Source organism: Haemorhous mexicanus, chromosome 5 (genome assembly GCF_027477595.1).
Source record: "Haemorhous mexicanus isolate bHaeMex1 chromosome 5, bHaeMex1.pri, whole genome shotgun sequence".
Classification (NCBI taxonomy): Eukaryota; Metazoa; Chordata; class Aves; order Passeriformes; family Fringillidae; genus Haemorhous; species Haemorhous mexicanus.
Genome location: NC_082345.1, coordinates 15,553,757 through 15,572,132, shown reverse-complemented (window position 1 = coordinate 15,572,132; position 18,376 = coordinate 15,553,757). Strand labels below are relative to the sequence as shown.

The window sequence follows — 18,376 nt, the reverse complement described above, 5'->3', positions numbered from 1 at the left end:
CTGTATTTTCCAGGTTATGGAATGTATTTGCTCAGATTTGGTTCTCTGAGGCCCCAACAGAGCCCAAGTGTTATAAATACATCAGCGTTCTGTAGCTATCAGGACAGTTAGAATGCTGTCAGCCTCATGAAAGATGTTACAATAGCTTTCAAAGCATTTAGAAAAAGAGCCCTTTGATCCTCTGTGTTCCAGTGAGCTAAAAGGGATGCTTTTGCATGGGGGAAGGGGGAATGCTTTTCTTTTAGCTGCTACAAATGCCTGTCAGTGGGTGAGTTTGTGAGCTTTGAGTCTGTTATTGGAGAGCACCAAGGTGAAAGACGGAGAGTGTTATCCTCAGGTTGGATTCTTTCTGTTTTATATATATATATATTAAAAAAAAAAAAAAAGTAACTGATTTTTAAAATCTGTTTCTGGATTGAGGAAGGAAATATTTAGTCCCCAGCTGTCATTTGCCTTTCAACAACATGATACATTGCAAAGCAGCCACGAGGCAGATCCGTGTATAAACTGGGTTTGCCAAAAGCTGTCGTGCTTTCAAAGACACCCTGCTTCTACAGCTTCTGCCAACCTACTTTCTGCTGGGTGTGACTTACAGCCTTGTGCTGAGCAAAGTGGGTGCTACTGAAGGAAAGGCTTCCCTTTCCTGTGTGTGGCCCAGCCTGTGTAAGTCAGCAGCTGTAGTCTGAGCAGGATTAAAGACAAGAGCCGAGGATCTGACAGCTGTAAAGTCATCCTGGCTTTCTCCGCAGAATTTTTGAAGTATTATTCATGTGGGTTTCGTCCCAAAGCCTCTTAAGGGGTTTTTAAACACTGCTTTCTCAATCCTCATCTCCATTTCATGGATTTCAGGTTTTTGTTTTTTTCTTCCGCGGAGGAAGATCTTTCAATTCCCAAAGGGCAGAGGGATAAGGACAAATGAGAGGATTTCTAAATTCCTTCTGTGCTGGGAATTTTTCAGACCGGTGTTTGAGCAGAGTGGCATTCCCACATATGACTCTGGCTTTCAGGCAGCTGAAGGGGAAAGCTTAAAAGTGTTCTGGAATTTAGTTTTGGTGATTTCTGCATTCACTGTGCTAGCACTGCACAGCTCCCTGTCTTCCTATTGGGATTGCAAGTGCTGAGCTCAGAGCTACTGGTTCCAGCCAAAATTGGCATGCAGATTAATTAAAAGCAAAAGAACTTCCAGAGATTTTTAGCTCTATGATCTCTTAAAAAAAAAAATTTAAAGGAGTTTTGATTTTTAACTGAATCATTTACCTTCAGAAGGACTGGGGCTGGTGGTGGTGTTCCACTTTCCCCAAAACAGAAGGGGTGATAAGTTTGCTGTTTCATTTTAGCCACTGTTGTTTCTCTGACCAAAATCTTTCCTGGGGTGATAAAAAATGCACTCTGTAAAGGCATGACTGATTTATCTGACACATTTTACATAAGCAGCAGACAAGCAAACTCCTCAAGACACCTCATTTGTCTAGGTCTGAAGTTATCTTTGGTTATTCCTTTGCCTAGTGCATGACAATGTTTGTGTGCTCGACCCGAGGTGCATCTGTGTTCCCTTGAGCTCTAGCCTACCCTGAACCACAGGTGCTTTTGGATGTCATGCCAGTAGACTTCCTTAAAACATTCCTGGTGAAATTGCTGTCTTGTAGTGACAGTGGCAGCGTGTAATTAGAGAGAATCTTTGCCCTGTGTGAGATTGAGGTGCTGTGGATTATCTCTCTGCTTCTGTCACCAACTTTTCCCTGTGACCTTAAGCAATTCAGTCAGGTTCTCTGGACTCCCCACCCTGAAGCGGTGTAATGGTAAGTGTGTGCCACTCAGGTTTGGAGTTATGTATTAAATGCTCAGATGGCAATGACTCCTATCCCTGGGATTTTTGTATACAAAATAAATTCTGCTTTTGCATAGATTCCCTAGAACATTGCAGTCATCTCTGGCTTGTGTAGGTGAAAGAGAAAACAACTCTGCTTTCATTTCTTGTTAAACATGACTACAGCTGCTTATTTAAAGGCTGTTGGAGAGGTAGTATGACTACACTCTGTACTACTTATTTGTCCAGTCTTGCCTTTCTCACTGTTTTTGGCTCTCTGTAGACTCCTTTCAGTACTGTGTACACTGACACATGCAAAGTCAACATGACTCTGTATAGATGTTCAGAAGTGTTGAAGAGAAATAAAGGAAATACTGAAGGATGTAATCCACACCAGTAATTTTTCCCTTTCTTTAAGTGTACATCTTTATGCAGCAACAAACTTTAAGTGTTGTACCAAAGGGAGTCTTCAGGAACCTTTTGTACAAATCTTCCCACTTCCTCCCACCATTCGATCATCCTTCTGTGCTCTAGAGCTGTCCTGGTATCATCCATTCCCTTCTTTCATTGTTTTAGCTTGGCTTCTGTATTTTCCCCATGTGGCTTCCCAAAGAAATGCTGCCTCTCTTCCAGTACCATCCTAAAGCCTGTTGGTATTGAGTTTGCTGTTTCCCTTCCTTCCCTCCTTTTAAACATTTTTCTTGCAAATGAGCTTCACCTTTTCCACCCAGTTGTGGTGATTAATTGTTGAGAGAAGCTAAATGTTGTATGAAATCTTTCTAACCTGAGTTGTTTATGTCTCATCTGTCTCTGAAGCATCTTCCAACCAGCCCTGCAATGGGAGGAAAGGTCCATTTTCTTCTTGAATCTGTCTAAATGTGTAAGTGGAATGCAGTGTGCTGATTTAGGGGGATCTTTTCTTCATGGTGTGGGGAAGAAGAGGCAGGCAGCCAGAAAGAACTAGTTCAGAAGAGAAGGGTGGACCTCCAAGAAGAAAGATAAGCTATAACAAATCCAGCTTCAACTCTAACGTAGTTCTCTCTGATAGATACTATATAAAAATCCTTTGTTTTTACTTTAAGAAGAAATCTCACATGTGTTGTAATAAATACAAAATAATGAAGCTTGCTTACTGGGGAGAACTAAATCTCATTGTTTCCTCCTCCTTCCCTCCAGGTTTGTAACACAACCACAGATCGTAAACACGCAGACACATCTCTGGAGAAATATGTCACTGAGCCTGTCATGAGCATTGTGAGTGGCTTCTTCAATTCACCATTTTCAGACAACAGCACCAGCCTCCAGGTAAGGAGAAGAGACACAGACAAATCAGCTATTCAGACCATTAATGAGATACCTTCTGCTACCTGCATAGGAATGCTGTCACTTTTCATCCTCCTTTAATTTCTCTGTCCCCTCTCATGCCACTTACTATCAGCTTAATCCCTCTGTAAAACACTTAATTCTTCATTTTAGTCACTTGCATCTTGAACCAGTAGACAGCTCAAAGGGGTCAGAGTTACTTCTGGCTCTTGTGAATTCATTGGAGGGGGTATCCTTGTAGACAAATCTTTGTGTCCTGTGACAGAAGGGATGCACACCTGAGAATGGGAAAAACTCCTCTGTCCTTATGGTGTATACTTTGTTTACTTGATATCAGTAGCAATCTAAGGAAAAATTGCATGATTTGGTCTTTTTAGAGGTGCAGCATTGATTTCTGCTCCTGCCAGACCTAAAGATCAAAGAGAATTTAATGGAGCCATAACTTCACTCTACAAACTAAAACCCCCTTGCTTTACGTTGTGTCAAACCCTAGGGCAGCTATGGGGAGATCCTTAAGGGTAAAATTCTGTGTTTGTTTTTGTTTTCAGACACACCAGCCTGTTTTTATTCAGCTCCTGCAGTCTGCTTTTAGAATTTACAACTGTACCTGGCCAAACCCAACACAGAAAGCCTCAGTGGAGTCCTGTATCAAGACTTTGGCTGAAGTGGGTAGGTGCCAGGTTTACTTTGATTATTGTTCTTCATGTTTAAAGATCACACTTGAAGTTTAACAGTTTTTAATTTGACTCTACTAGCCTGAAGTTATGTCAGCAGTGATTTCAGAAATCCCACTTTCTATAGCTAAATTCTTCCTTCTTTTATAACCCATTCAAACATGCCTCATCAAATAGGGTTCTGAGGGTGAAACTGGTAGGGCAGAGGGATGAGTTTGCTAATGAGTGCTGATTAAGCTTTCAGCCTTCAATTTTAATTTGATGGTTGAAACTCTTGATGATTTTAACTTTTTACCAGCAAGCAAGTTATGATATTAAATCACAACATAAGCAAATTCATCCCTGTTAAAATACATTTTTTAAAACTTCTTATCCTACATTAAAAAAAAAATTCTTCACCAGAACATAGCTAAGACTGGCAAAAGTTAATTTAAGTTAATTAAGTTAAATTTCTATAAATATGATTTTAAAGTCTTCTGCCATTCTATTCTGACAGAATAAAGGATTATTCAATGTAGTTTCCAAAAGTCAGTGCTGATTGCTGGTAGAATAAGTTTCTGCTCAGTGTGAATGAAAGCTGGGTAGAGGCAGGGATACATAGAAACTGGCTAAATTCTATTGTTGATACATTTATTTAAAAGTATTAATAAATAATGATAAAACAATATGAGAGGGTCCCAGAGCTACCTGCAGCACTGTAACAATCCACTCTAAATTTAGATTTTTGGAATAGCTTTACAGAACTATCATTTAACATTTTAGCCAAAACATCTCATTAACTTTCTGTGTGAATGTGAATAAGCAGTTACCTAAAAATTTAGCAACCTTCAATTGTTTTATTTGCTGACCAAATGATTTCATTAGGGATACATCTGGCAAACGAACTTGGGAAGTTGAAGACATTTTATTTCCTTTATGCTATAGCTACTACAGTCTTAAATAAAGCTCCATCTCTACAAATTCTTGTTTGTGTGTTTAACACTTATCCCCATGTTCTTCTCTGGCAGTTCTGGAAACAGTCATCAATAAATTACTTCCTTTGGGAGTCTGGGGAAAGGGGGAGAAATAGGGCAGGTGAGAGTAGGTTTGAGACCAACCATGCCCTCTGTGTGCTTGTAGACAGCTCAATGTCTTCATTTCTGTAGAACTGCATCTAAAATCAAATTCTAGCTCAGAGAGGTCGTTGTGTTATCTCATCAAGATGAGGCTGTTTGGAGGCATCTGAGCGTGGGTTTATTTTCCATTTGGCTACGTGCCCGCAGCACACAGCTGATTGTAGCATGAAAAATTCCCAGCAAATTCCAGCAATGCAGAGCTCTGCTGATTGCTGGATGAGTCAGGCCAGGCTCTCACTGGGCTTTCTCTTCTCCCAAGGAGCATGTGCTAGGACAAGAAGAAAAGGCCTCAGGTTGCACCAGGTGAGGTTTAGATTGGTGTTAGGAAAAATTTCTTCATGGAAAGGGTTGTCAAGCACTGGAACAGGCTGCCCTGGAAAGTGTTTGAGTCATCATACTGTGGAGGTACTTAAAAGACATATAGATGTGGCACTTAGAGACTTGGTGTAGTGATGGACATGGCACTGTTAGGTTACTGCTTAGACTCTATCTTGAAGGTCTTTTCCAACCTAAATTATTCTATGATTCTGCCCTGCTGAGACAGCCAAGCTGAACTTGTCCCCACAGCAGCTTGAGAGGGAAACCACAAGTCACCCTAAGGGGATGGCAGATCCAGCTTCATGTTAGGTGTGCCAGCACATCAAAGGGCTGGTGGGCTTTGGTGAGCAGTCCTCTGTGTGCCTGTTGTTTCTGGGGGCTCCAGGAATGGCTGATGTCTGGAGTTTGCTTCAGATATGTGACTTTGTATCCTATTTGTGGAACTCACTTTCTACCTCCACTACAGTCCTTTCATTCTGTTTTATTTTTTCTGGAGATGGTTTAGAGTTGGTTTGTTGGGTTTTTTTTAAGTAAGCTCTTGTGCTATCCTACGGGTCTGGGCTCCTTCTTGCTCCTCTGGCTTCCCACCCGTGGGTCCCCAGCCATGCCTTGGCTTCTGTCAGGCGTGGCAGAGCAGAGCTGAGCTGCTAGTGAAGGGAATCACTCTGTGTCCTCCTCTGGGGCTTCCCTGCAGCAGGAACTGCCAGGCTGGGAACCCCTGGGGTGCCATGGGCTGGCAGCCTCAGAGCAGCTCCCTGAAAGCACACAACATTGCTGATTTCCTTGCCCATACCCTAACAACTCTTTGGGGATTCATCATTAATTGCAATATCCAGCATGGTAAAGTTGTGTCGTGTCAGACAATTGCAACATTTTATTGAGTGTTGAGTGAAGAAGGGAAGAGAAAGGGAAGATGTGAGGGGGATTTCCCCAAAAAGCAACATAGCTGGAAAAGAAGTAGAAGCAGAGTTTTTTACAAACACCCCTGTGCAAAATTTGTCTGGCCAGCAGAGATTTTAACTGCAGGTGATATTCAGTGTTCTTAGGCACAGTCACAAATGTGTCTTGCCTTGGCTAATGGAGTGGGCCTGTTCTTCTCTGTGCAAATATTTGGAAAAACTGCCCCAGCTGGGGATACCAGAGTCTTTTACAGCCAAGGCCCTTCTGTGATTGCAGTGGGTGCCTTTCTCTGTCGGGTGTTCCTCTGCCGAAAATGTTGCCTCATTTTGGGAAGCCAGAGGCATCTTCCATAATACAATACAAACACAGCAACCTTCTTGTGCCTCTTTTGTTGGCTGCATATGTGGACCCTTTTTTCCCCTTTTCTGACTTGAGAATCTTACAGCTTTAATGTTAGGGCCTTTGTGTTTCACAGCAAGGCTTTAAAAAAACCTCCAAAAAGATTTTGCCTATATCAGAGAGATGGAGTATTGGACAGATTTACAGCAGGGACCAAAGACTTCTGAGGGAAAATAAGTGGAGTATAGACCTGAAAGAGCAAACATTATTTTTATTTTTTTTTCTTGGTGCCATTGCCCTGGATTTACAAATGAATCTCAGGAGGAAGAAAGAAAAGATCATACACAGATTTCCCAAGATATCAAAGATCCATATAATGACACACTTTTAAAATGACATACTTCAGAGCAAGTTTAAGCAACATACACTCTGCTCAGTGCTTCCTGGTTTGTTGCTGGCAGGTGGATGCAAGCACTGCCTCAAGAGCTTAAGATCATTACATCTGCTTTCTGATGAGCACTGTAAGGATGTGTGCTACCTTCCAGGTCAACAAAAGGATATCTCACAGAAGCTTATTTTTATAACCCTGGTACTTCAACTCTACTTTACCACCAGGGAAAAACTGCATAAGCTTTTCAAGCCTCACTTGCTGCTTTGTCTCCAGGCACATTCCTGTCTCCAGTTCAGCAGGAAGCACAGAGGCTTACTCCTCTTCTTCAGCAGATCTCTCTGTGGCTCCAGGAGGTTTGGAACACAGATATCAATATGCGCCAGGTTTCTATTGCCCAGGAAACATTTGGCTACTTGGCCTGAATAGAAACACTTGTGAAATTACATATACACACACACACACACACACACATACATATACATATACATATATATATATGTGTGTGTGTGTGTGTGTGTGTCTGTGTGACTTGTTCACATGGATACCTGAAGCAGGTTATCACACTGGTAAAAATGCACACATACATATATCACTTTGGCCTTTCCTCTTTTAATACATAGGCCTGAGCTTTTCCTTGAAAATACAGTCCAAAAAGTGAATAATCAAAACAGCTCCCATCTCCCTGGTAAAACAGCAACAACTGAAAAATACCCAGACCTTTGTGAAAACAGAGAAAATAAGACATCCAACCATTTAACTTATTTCAAATGAATACATTATCAAAGGACTTTCGGTTCATGCATTTTATGATCTTTGCAAGGTTAAGAGGGGTGGAGGCCAGCCTCAAAGTCTGCATTTTAAACCGGCTACTGTCTTTCTCTAAAGATTGGGGAATATCACTTCTCCTCGCAACCAAAGATTGTATATCTTAAATTACATATCCTAAATGGTATTGAAGCAGGGTCTTTCCTGACCAGTCCTTCAGGACCCATGCAAAGAACTGTCTTTGCTTCTTAATTAAGGCAGCAATTCTTGTATCTTCTCCTCTGAGCATCAGTTTTCTGTTACAAGGGTAAATTCATTTGCTTTACACTCTTGTCTCTGTAACATCCATTAATTTTCTCCATTATGTTTTAAAAAAAATTGAATCTTTCCTCTGGTACTGTATCTATCCCAAGGATATGGTCTGTCTGTGACTGTGCTGTGACCACCAATAATGAAATAATTGGAATCTCCCAGATGAGTAAACAGTGCCAGATAGGAACCTGCATTTTGTTACACTATGTCTCTTGGCAGACCCTTAAAAAAAAAAAAAATCTGTTAGCAAGCCAAATTGCATTAGACACTATCAGATTATGTTCTAGGATGTTGTGCAGGAGAAGCAAGAGGAGAATTCTTGTTTCCATCCTACTGAATTTGAAGTGAGCCCTGTAAGATTGCTATTTCCTAAGTTCAAAGCTGGAACAGGTACAGAGGAAGCCCTGCTGGGGTGATCGGGGAAAGGAGAACTCTGTTACAGGAAGGGAATTCGGAACCCCCACACGCTTTGCTTAGCAAAACACACACCTGTGTTGTTGCTCTCTAAATGTACTTAAGAAGATAAATAGTCACAGAGACGTTTAAGCTGAAGGGCAGTGCTGACCCAAAACCAACTGGACATAAATTACACTAGGTTGTAAATAACCTAAATAAATTTAGATTGTAAATCAGAGCATTAGAACCCACTTTGGAAGGATGTCCTTGGTCAGTGGGCTGAGAGAAAGCCGAGAGAGGAGGAATGGCAGATAAGCTGCCATCATTTTAAATGGGGCTCAATAAATTTTTCCAGAGATATTAAAGAGCATGGGTTGTCTGTAACAGAGAGCAGATGGTCTGAAGGTGTACTGAAGTCCTTTCTAGTTGAGTATTTATTCCCTAATTTAAAGTCACCAATACCTCCTTGTACAGAATAAAAAAAACCTCTCCTCTGGTTCTTCTTGACCATGCTTTTATGCCCTCTAAAGCCCTTTACTTTTCCCTGATAAATTACAAATAGGAAATATTAAACATAAAATCTAGGTCACATTTTGTCGCTTCTTTGTAATTATTATGTGTATTTTAATGTCCATATAGATGAATTTTCATATAACAATTTTTTCAGTCCTGAAAGTACGTTTATTTCACTTCCCATTTGAATTTTAAAATCTTTCTTCCATTTTATAAAAAGCTAGACCTTCATTTTCAATTTTTAGTTCAAATAAAATAATTATCCTGTTGTTACTTTTTTGACAGCAAGAAGAATACATTTCAGATGAAGCACATATTTTATTCTATTTTAACTGTTTGTGTTTCCCTAATTGCAAGAAAAATTCAATGATGATCTTTTTACAGGCTGATAAATATTTTAGTGTAGATTTTCTGTTGGAAAAAAACATCCAAGTGAAGGATACAAGATTGGCAGGTTTGTGTCTTGTCTACACAAAGCTTTTATTTCCCTTAAAAAGTCTTGCTGTCGCTAGCATTAGTGTCTCTCCATCCGAATGCATTTGTTAAGCAGTCAGTAAATGATTAAGGAGCTGGAGGGACTGATTTATGGAACAAAATTAATTGAACTAAATATGCATCACTCTGTTACGTGACAACTGGGAAGTGTGGGAGAACATGATAGAGCTGTCTGTGACTACCAGGGGGTGTAAACTGGGAGCATAGCAAAGGATTCACAGCCAGGTACAGCTGGGGCTTTTTCCTGACCCACACTGCCTAGCACCCTCCTCCTGGAGGGGCTCTTAGGGGCCAAATGCTGCGTGTCCCCCTGAAAACCCACAGCAGGGATGCTTCAGGGTTAATTAGCTGTGAAGCCACCACACTCTGGTGTGTTCTGTATATACTGCAAAAGCTAATGGAGTGACATTTAAAATGAGGGAGCAGTAGGTGGAAATAGCGAGAACAGCAAGGTTCCTTATGGCAAGATAGATCATTCTGCAGAATGGGCATCCAAGGAAAATTACAGGCAAGGGCCGCTTCCTGGAAATCCTTAGGATTGAATTGGTCCTCAGACGCAGGCAGCAGCACAGTGAAAGGACTGTACTTCAGGAGGCATTCCTGAAATAGGTCCAATTGCTGTGCTCCTGTGAAGAGAACAACATGCAGGTAATTTAACAAAATAACACCTGGGCCCATTTCAGCCTCTTGGGAGCCAGCTGGACTGTGCTCCTGAGACTTGGCTGGAGCTTGCTTGTTCAGAGCGCCTTGATTTTTACCTGCTTGATTCTTGGCATTCCTGGTGCCCTTTTCTTTTGAGTCTTTGAGTACTATTTCATTGTTTAAGCAGTAAGGGGGAGGAAAGCTGCTGATCACTGGATGCCCACAGACCCATCCAGCACGGGGCAGGGCATTTTGCTGGGACCTGGCTGAATTCACAGCACTGTGTTTCTTACCACTGCCATGGGTTGTGTCTGCTCTCTTGTCTTGGCTCCTCTCTGCTCTCTTGCTGAGAGATAATTGGGAACAGCAGATTGAGAGTTAGTAGTTTAAAGGATTTCCCAGAAATTCCATCTCCTCTGACACTGGCAAAATGGTGTTGTATATTCAGGATGTAATTAGCCCTGTGCATGGTGCCCTAGGTGTGAAATGGGCACTGTATAAGCCTGGGATGTGCCCTCCACTGCAGGGCAGAATTTACCTGTGCCGAAGACATTGCAGAATCACACAATATTCTGAAATGGAAGGGACCCACAAGGATCATTGAGTCTATCCTGGTGAGTATCCTACTGGATACTTATGTACAGACAGCCACAGAGCTTTTTCCCAAGTTCACCAGATGAAAGACAGAATTTTACCCCGTCTTGGCTCCTTTGTCTACCAGCTCTAACCATACTTTGCAAGTTTGAGTGCTGTCCTAAAGTATTTTTAAGTGGAACAAAAATAAACATGCTTTTAAATATTTGATGTTGATACTTTAAGGGAGATTGACACATTTTGAAGAGGAAAGCAGCCTACAACACCTAAATTAAAAATAAATATTTATGTTCACATTTGTTCATCAGCTTTCCAAAATGTAAAAATATGTTTCATGTAGTTTTAAATAATGAAATGTGAAACAAATGAAAGATAAACTTTCTACAAGCTGAAAAGAAATAAGAAGACAAAGCCTTTGTTTATAGCTTAGACTTCAACAGTGCCCTTTGGCAACCAATACAAATCTTAATTACAAATGGAATTATACATGTAAGAACTGCTCAAAACAAAGGAGTATTTTTTTTCTCTCTCTGGTTTTCTTTGTGATAGTTTTAATTAGCTCCAACTCTTTGAACAATCATAGTCCTTGACTGCTCCTCAGACACTGATGGAAGTTGTTAACTTCAAATGGCATCTCTAGGACTGCAGAAGTCTGGGTTTTCCTCTGAACAGTATGCTCCCCATTGCTAAATTTATTCTTCGATATATCAGGATTCTGCATACATTCCACTTAATTGAGAAGTGAGCATTGTCCAGTAGCATTCCAGTGATTGACATTAGGACACAATAAATTGGATTAATAGGCTGCAGCACCCTCCCCAGACTGGCAGAACTTTAATGGACTTCTCTAGTAAAGTAGGCAGCAACAGGGCAAATGTGTTTTGAAAAACAGCCCAGTTGAATTATATAGAAAAATAATCATTAGAAATAATGGCCAGCCATACATGGCATTTTCCACATGTTAATCAGGAACTTGCCTTCAAAACAAATGAGGAGTGGAAAGAAAAGTCAATTTGTGTCTTCCCAGCTTCACCAAATGTTTTTTTTCCAATTCCCTGTGGCTAACCATTTAAAAGAAAGTGCCTACCAGAAATGGATTTAGAGAATTCTCTTCCATCCCAATGGAACAGCCTGATCCATGGGGGAAGCGCCAGTCCTGCATCGGGATCCAACCTTGCAGTGGGAAGAGAGGAGGGTGCCCCGGACCTGTGGGATCCGTTAAAGGGAAGAGAGTCCCCATGACAGAACGCCCTTGCCAGGGTCTGTGGGGCTGGGGGTTGAGGTGTCACAGCCAGATTTAGGTTTATAATAAAAGCTGTCATTTCAATCTAGTCCTGAGGGGAAGAGAAAGTTTGTGCCTGGGATCTGTGACTCACTGTGCTTGGCAGCACTGCAGCCTTCATTCATCAGAGCTGTGTGGTGCCTCTGCCTGCACCTCCTCCCCTGGGGCTGGAGGCATGGGCTGCTTGGGACAGAAGGGCATCTGCTGATTTCACAGGTTCAGGAGATAAAGCTGGATATATTTTAGAACTGGGAGGAAGAGGTGGAGTATTTTTGATGCCTCCCTCCACTGTGGAAAGTGTGTTAGTGAGGAATAGTGTGGAAATGCCTCAGAGAAACGTTGTGCAGAACTGCAATTTGGGCTAATTGCTCTTTAAATTTCAGCTTGTTTCACTAAGAAAAACTGAAAAATTACTTATTACTGGTCATTATTACAAATGGATTAGAACTGCTCAATTTTATTTTTAAGTTTTTATTAAACATAAGCTGTGCCACAGAAGTTAAGTGAAATGACATGGAATACAGAGCCTAATCACTGTAACATAACCTGGTCTTTCAGAGATATTGATCATAGGTTCACAGAATGGTTTGGGTTGAAAAGGACCTTAAACAGCATCCAGCTCCACCCCCTGCCATGGGCAGGGACACCTTCCACTATCCCAACTTGCTCAGAGCCCCATCCAGCCTGGCCTGAAACACTTCCAGGGATGGGGCAAACTCTTGTTTATTGGTTGAATTTCAGACTATGAAACTGGTTGACTTTCAGAACAATGTCACTCAGATCTCCAGTGGGATGGAAGGAAGCAGCTAACACAGAGATTTTACTGGGGGAGAGGGCAGATAGCTTCTAACCCTGCCTTTCAACCTTCCTTTTCAAATAACAGTTCAGGATGCAATAGTAGTTTAATAGTGGATGCCCTGCAAGAATTCCTGCAAGTCTCTTCTCATTTTTTTTATTCTGATACTGTCTCTATTGTAATTTCCTGCCTCTAAAGTCTAAAAAATTAGCAATTTTTAGCTATTGATTAATTTTAAACTATCAGTTAAACTATCAGATGTTTATTAACTACTGGATATATTGCAGTGGCATCCAGGCACCATCCAGGATTCCAGGATTTAGCAGTATAGGAAACCCAGAGAGAAGGAGACAGTCTTTTTCTAATTTAATTTGTATGCACTTGGTTCCTCAAGGTCTTCACAAGAGGAATATATAGTAAAGCAACAGAGAGTACTTGGGATAAATTGGATAAATGTGCATATGTCCACTAGAAAGAAAAATTCCAGAATTTGCTTCTGAATAGAGTAAAACTAACTGTTGAAATAACACATATTCCTTTTGTTACTCTTACTAATATCTGGATTTTTTTCAAGTTAGTAGAAAAATTATTCTGTTTAAAAAAAAATTGCTGTGTCTGTGAAAATATATACTGGAAATGATTCTCATCTCATTTAAAATAGTATAGCTTGCTTTCTTTAACTAGATTATGGCTGATTTCTACCACTTAGGTATGCTTATTTTTAAGGGTTCTTATTTTTAGGATCCTTATTTTTAAAACCTGTTGAAGTGATATCTCCCTGCCCCTTAACTTCAGCAAGATCAGGCTGTTGCATGCCATGATCTCTATAAGATTTTCAAGTTTTTGCCACTGTAAATGTCTTGTGTTTTTCCTTCCTATTAAAGCAAAGAACCGTGGGATTGCAATTCCAGTGGATTTGGACAGCCAGGTGAACACCTTGTTCATGAAGAGTCACTCCAACATGGTGCAGAGGGCAGCCATGGGCTGGAGGATGTCAGCCCGCAGTGGACCTCGCTTCAAGGAAGCTCTTGGTGGGCCAGCCTGGGATTACAGGAATATCATAGAGAAACTACAGGTACAGAAATAGCAAATGGCTTGGGCAGCAGTGGGACTGCAGGTATCTCACGTGTGCCAGATGTGGAAAACACCAGAGACAGGCCCAGTGCATTTTTAGTGCTGGATGAGAGGAGCCACTGCACTTTTGTGTGGGGATGGCTGGAAAGGCTCAGCTCTTCAAGATCAGAATTTGGCTCCTACATAAGTCAGAGAGGGGTAGAAGGTATCACAGAATGAGCTAGGCTGGAAGGGTCCCACGAGGATCATTGAGTCTAACTCCTGGTCTGTCAAAGGACAATCCCCAACAATCCCACCCTGAGCTTGAGAGCATTGTCCAAACACTCCTGGGGCTCTGGCAGCCTTGGGGCCATGACCATCCCTGGGGAGCCTGATCAGTGCCCCAGCACCCTCTGGGGGAAGAACCTTTTCCTGATATCCACCCTGACCCTCCCCTGACACAGCCCCAGCCGTGCCCTCGGTTCCTGTCCCTGGTCACACAGAGCAGAGATCAGGGCCTGCCCTTCCTCTTCCCCTCGTGAGCAAGCTGCAGAACTGCTGTGAGCTCTGACCTCAGTCTGCTCTTCTCCAGCTGAAAAGACCAAGTGCCCTCAGCTGCTCCGTGTGTGGCTTCACTTCCAAGCCCTTCACCATCTCCAAAACCATACTTTAGACACTTACGTTGTGGTGCCCAAAACTGCACACAATATTCAAGTTGTGTTCTCCTTGAAGTTCTCCACAGAGCAGCATCTCTTCTCTGCCTTTTTATGGCCACATGTCCTGTTCTGGCTGCAGAGGAGATACTGGAGGTTTTAGGTCATGTTTGTGTCGCTGGAGATTGCCATGAGATGGAGATCACTCTGTGCCTGTAGAGCCTAAACAACATCCGGGGTTTATGACCTGAGAAAACAGCAGGACCCAGACAAATGGAGGGGCCCTAAACACCTTGTTCATGAACACAACACCTGAGGTGACACATTAACTGTGTGTGGTGAGCCTTGTTTTTCCAGCACACCATCATCCTAACTGTTGCCACAGGTTTTGTGAGCACTACAGCAGAGGAGAAATTTGAAAGAGAGTAACAATGGGCACCTTGTCTCCCTTGCTCTGCATGAGGAGTGGTGTGAAGAAAGGCTTGAGGTGGCTTTCCAGCCACCTGGGCTGCCTGAGGCTCCTGCAGCTGGGCATCACAGTGGGCCAAGCAGTGCATCACAGCGGGCTGTGCGATTCCACAGCACGTTGGTGTAGTTCTCCTGCAGTTATGGGTGTTCTCCTGTCTCCCCCAGGACGTGGTGTCCTCCTTGGAGCAGCAGTTCACACCCATGATGCAAGCTGAGTTCTCAGTGCTGGTTGATGTGCTGCACAGCCCAGAGCTCCTGTTCCCCGAGGGCAGCGATGCCAGAATAAGATGTGGCGCTTTCATGTCCAAGTAAGTGGCGTGCAGAGGGGCCTGTTTGCTTCTTTGGGAAAGGTGGCAGGGTTTTAACTTTTTCAACAGCATTTACCTCGGGTTTTCAGCAGAGATTTAAGCATGCAGGTGACCAAGTTTACTGTTGAAAGCTTAAAGTGAGGTCTTTTGATCCACATTTTATATTTCTCAACAGTTTTGTTGTCTGGAGAGCATAGAGAGAGAGGGGTTGCTTGCCTTACCTGCTAGAAATGGGATGTTAGCGGCTTGTTAAAATTGTGGCAGGCTCAACCTACTTCTATTTTCTCAATGGGCTACTTTGCTATTACGTTTCACCAAATCTACAACAAAGATTTAGATTTTCCGTAGCAGAATTTTCAAGAATTCATAATGAAGCAGTGGGCTGCTCAAGGCTCGTGGGTTTTTTGTTGGATTTTTTTTTTGGTACAGCAAATTGATATTTTTATTTTAAACTGCCAACAGCTCTTTGAAAATATATTTCACTGGGACCCCTATCTGGTCTTGAATTATTAGATGTTTTATTTGCAGTCTGTGCATTGGAATAGAGTCTTGCAAATTTTTTATTAGTCCTCAAGTGAGATGCCCTCCCCGCCCTTGAGAAACTATAATTTAAACAGAGACAACTTGGGGGAAATGAATGCATTTGGCAGCTCTCCTGATTCCTTGGGTATTTGCATATTCTGCAGAGGTAGCATTATAACAATATAGTTTATATGTTTGGAAAAATTAAAAAAAATAAAAATTAAATTTTGAGATTATCCCATTCCATGTCCTCTGTCCAAACTCCTGTTTGAAGCCAGCATCAAAATGCAAAAAAAAAAACCCCAAACCTGTCCAAGACCTTCAGATTTCCTCCCTTCCTATTTTCACAAACATTTCTCCAGCAGTCTGTGAGCCAGTGCAAGGACCTGTGCACAGATCTGTTCTGCACAAAGACAGAAAGGCTGTTTCTGGTATTGGCTTCGGCTGACTGAAATCCAAACTCCTGTCACAGTCATAGCTGGAGATAGAAATGGACTTTGTTTTCTGGCTTGTCAAGTGGTTGTGTGAATGTAAACAACAATTACCTTTCATCCAAATGTCTGTATTTCTGAGCGTTTCCATGTAAGGTTTTTTGGAAATCCTTTTGGCTGAATGCTATTTGCTAATTATAAATATATTATAACCATCATAGAAATTGGAAGGTGTAAAGGTTGTAGCTTTTAAAGTTTGCAAGATTCATGGTGAACACTGGTTACGTTTAAATAATGGTTAAAATGTTACCTTTATATAAAGAATGGATGAAATAGCAAGTCTGGATCTTAAACTGTAAACCCTCAAAAAAAGTGGATGTAGAATTCTGTCTTCTGTATGGACAGTAAGATATGCAAACTGACACAAAAATCTCCCAATACCTTGAAAGTCCCATTTCCTTTTTAATTATGATTTCTCTTGACCACTTTTATTTCCTTTCCTTGAGGAAAAATATAGTGATGGGCAATTTTTACATAAAGAAATTGCAGCATGGCTTAGCAGCAATGTGCAAAGCTCTTAAAGTTTTAATATTTTACTTTCAGGTTGATTAATCACACAAAGAAGCTAATGGAGAAAGAAGAAAAGCTCTGCATTAAAATCCTTCAAACTTTACGAGAAATGCTTGACAAGAAAACCAACTTTGCAGAAGAGGTACTGCTTCCACTTTAATATTAAATATAGAACTAACATCACGGTATTAATAACAGAATCTGACATGGTTTCAATTTTGTTCATGTTTTAGAGATAACCTGGTGTCTTAGGAACAGTGTGGTAAGGTAGCAAGTTGGTTTGGAACAAAAGAAACTCTTTGCCTTACGTAGTTCTTTGTGAGGGACTTGATAAGAGTCAAGGCAAGCAAGATGAAATGAATTAGCAGTGGCAAGTATTACTATGTATAATTATTATGTATTGGATATTCTCTATTTCTGGAGATTAGTTTTAATTTGTCACACCCAACTTTACCATAAAATCAATGGAAATATAGGGATTTTTAATTGCAATTGTACAGCTTTTCCCTGCTGCCTGTGGTGCCAGACTTTTGTACTCCACACGCTTTTTAATGCTCTCAAATGTGTGAAAGGAAATCTGCAATGTTTAAGCAGAGCTGCCAGTTTTGGGAAGAAGTGACATAGTCTGTACTCTGTAAGTGTCTAATTATTTCTTGCATTCCTCTCTCCCCTCATTGCCCAGTTTTCTCTTGTAAAACCAAGTCTTTCAAATGCTTCTTTCATTTTGCCTGTTCCTTTGGCTATCAGTAGGCAGATTCAGATGTAGATGTCAGCTGTCCCTGCTCTTTCTGAGCCTGATCCCAGTGCCTTTTGTGCAATTTCCTCTTATCCATATCTCTGGGTATTCCCCAAACCCTTTCAGCATTATTCACTTTTAAATATGAATCATGGAGCTATCATCTAATTTCTCAGTGCTGACATCAGACCTGCCCTGTGCAAAAATAACCAGTGTAAGCAGAGGAAACCAACCCCATCTTCACCTCCTCCTCAAACAAAACTGTAGTTAGGCCTGGGCAGACAAATTCTTTTTTAATGTCATAAAGAGAATTTCACAGGGGAAAATTTTTGATTTTGATTATTATTCAAATTATGAATGATAATATTATAATGATTTTAGTCAATCATTACAATGACTATTATTCTTTATTATTATTCATATTTATTCTAATAGCATTCTGGGTGCATAACAGCAATGCCTCACATGGGAGAAATAATTTGCTGTTGTAACTGACCTTTGCCAAACCTCTCTAAAAGAATTACACAGACCCACCATAAGTTAACCTCATCTCAGAACTACAGTGGAGGAAAAAAAGCAACACTTTTAATGTAGGACTTGAAACAGGCAAGAAGATTTCCTTGTTTTAGTTGCTCCTTGTACCCTGCTTTGGCTGCTGATAAAGGGAGACAGAGTTAAGGGAGGGAATTCCCATCAGAGGGAATGTGCTCCATAGGTCTGTAAGGGCTCTGTTTCCAGGAGTGGGTAAAGGAGGTGTATTTCCAGATCCCTCATGTGACCTCCACCATCCTGGGGGGGCATGGTGGGTGGAAAAGCTCTTTCTAACCAGAATTTCTCCCCCGTGCTTCCTCTAGAGTCTCACTGGTTTTACACTGAAGAATGTGATGAATCAGTGCAAACAAATATGTGAATAAACAAGCTTGGATATGCTTTGCAACTGTTTCTCTGGCTTGCTACTCTTATGAGTCATTGT

At 41.4% G+C, this 18,376-nt stretch overlaps 1 protein-coding gene across 6 annotated transcripts in view; it reads left to right on the top strand.

The window, feature by feature from the left end:
- ITPR2 (inositol 1,4,5-trisphosphate receptor type 2) overlaps positions 1 to 18,376 on the top strand; it is a 242,085-nt gene that overhangs the window by 113,710 nt on the left and 109,999 nt on the right. For all 6 annotated transcript variants that reach the window (XM_059846045.1, XM_059846044.1, XM_059846043.1 and 3 more), the window contains 5 exons: positions 2,984 to 3,112; positions 3,679 to 3,799; positions 13,547 to 13,737; positions 15,002 to 15,144; positions 16,701 to 16,809. In XM_059846045.1, coding sequence (XP_059702028.1) covers positions 2,984 to 3,112; positions 3,679 to 3,799; positions 13,547 to 13,737; positions 15,002 to 15,144; positions 16,701 to 16,809 — 693 coding nt within the window. The remainder of the gene's footprint in view (positions 1 to 2,983; positions 3,113 to 3,678; positions 3,800 to 13,546; positions 13,738 to 15,001; positions 15,145 to 16,700; positions 16,810 to 18,376) is intronic.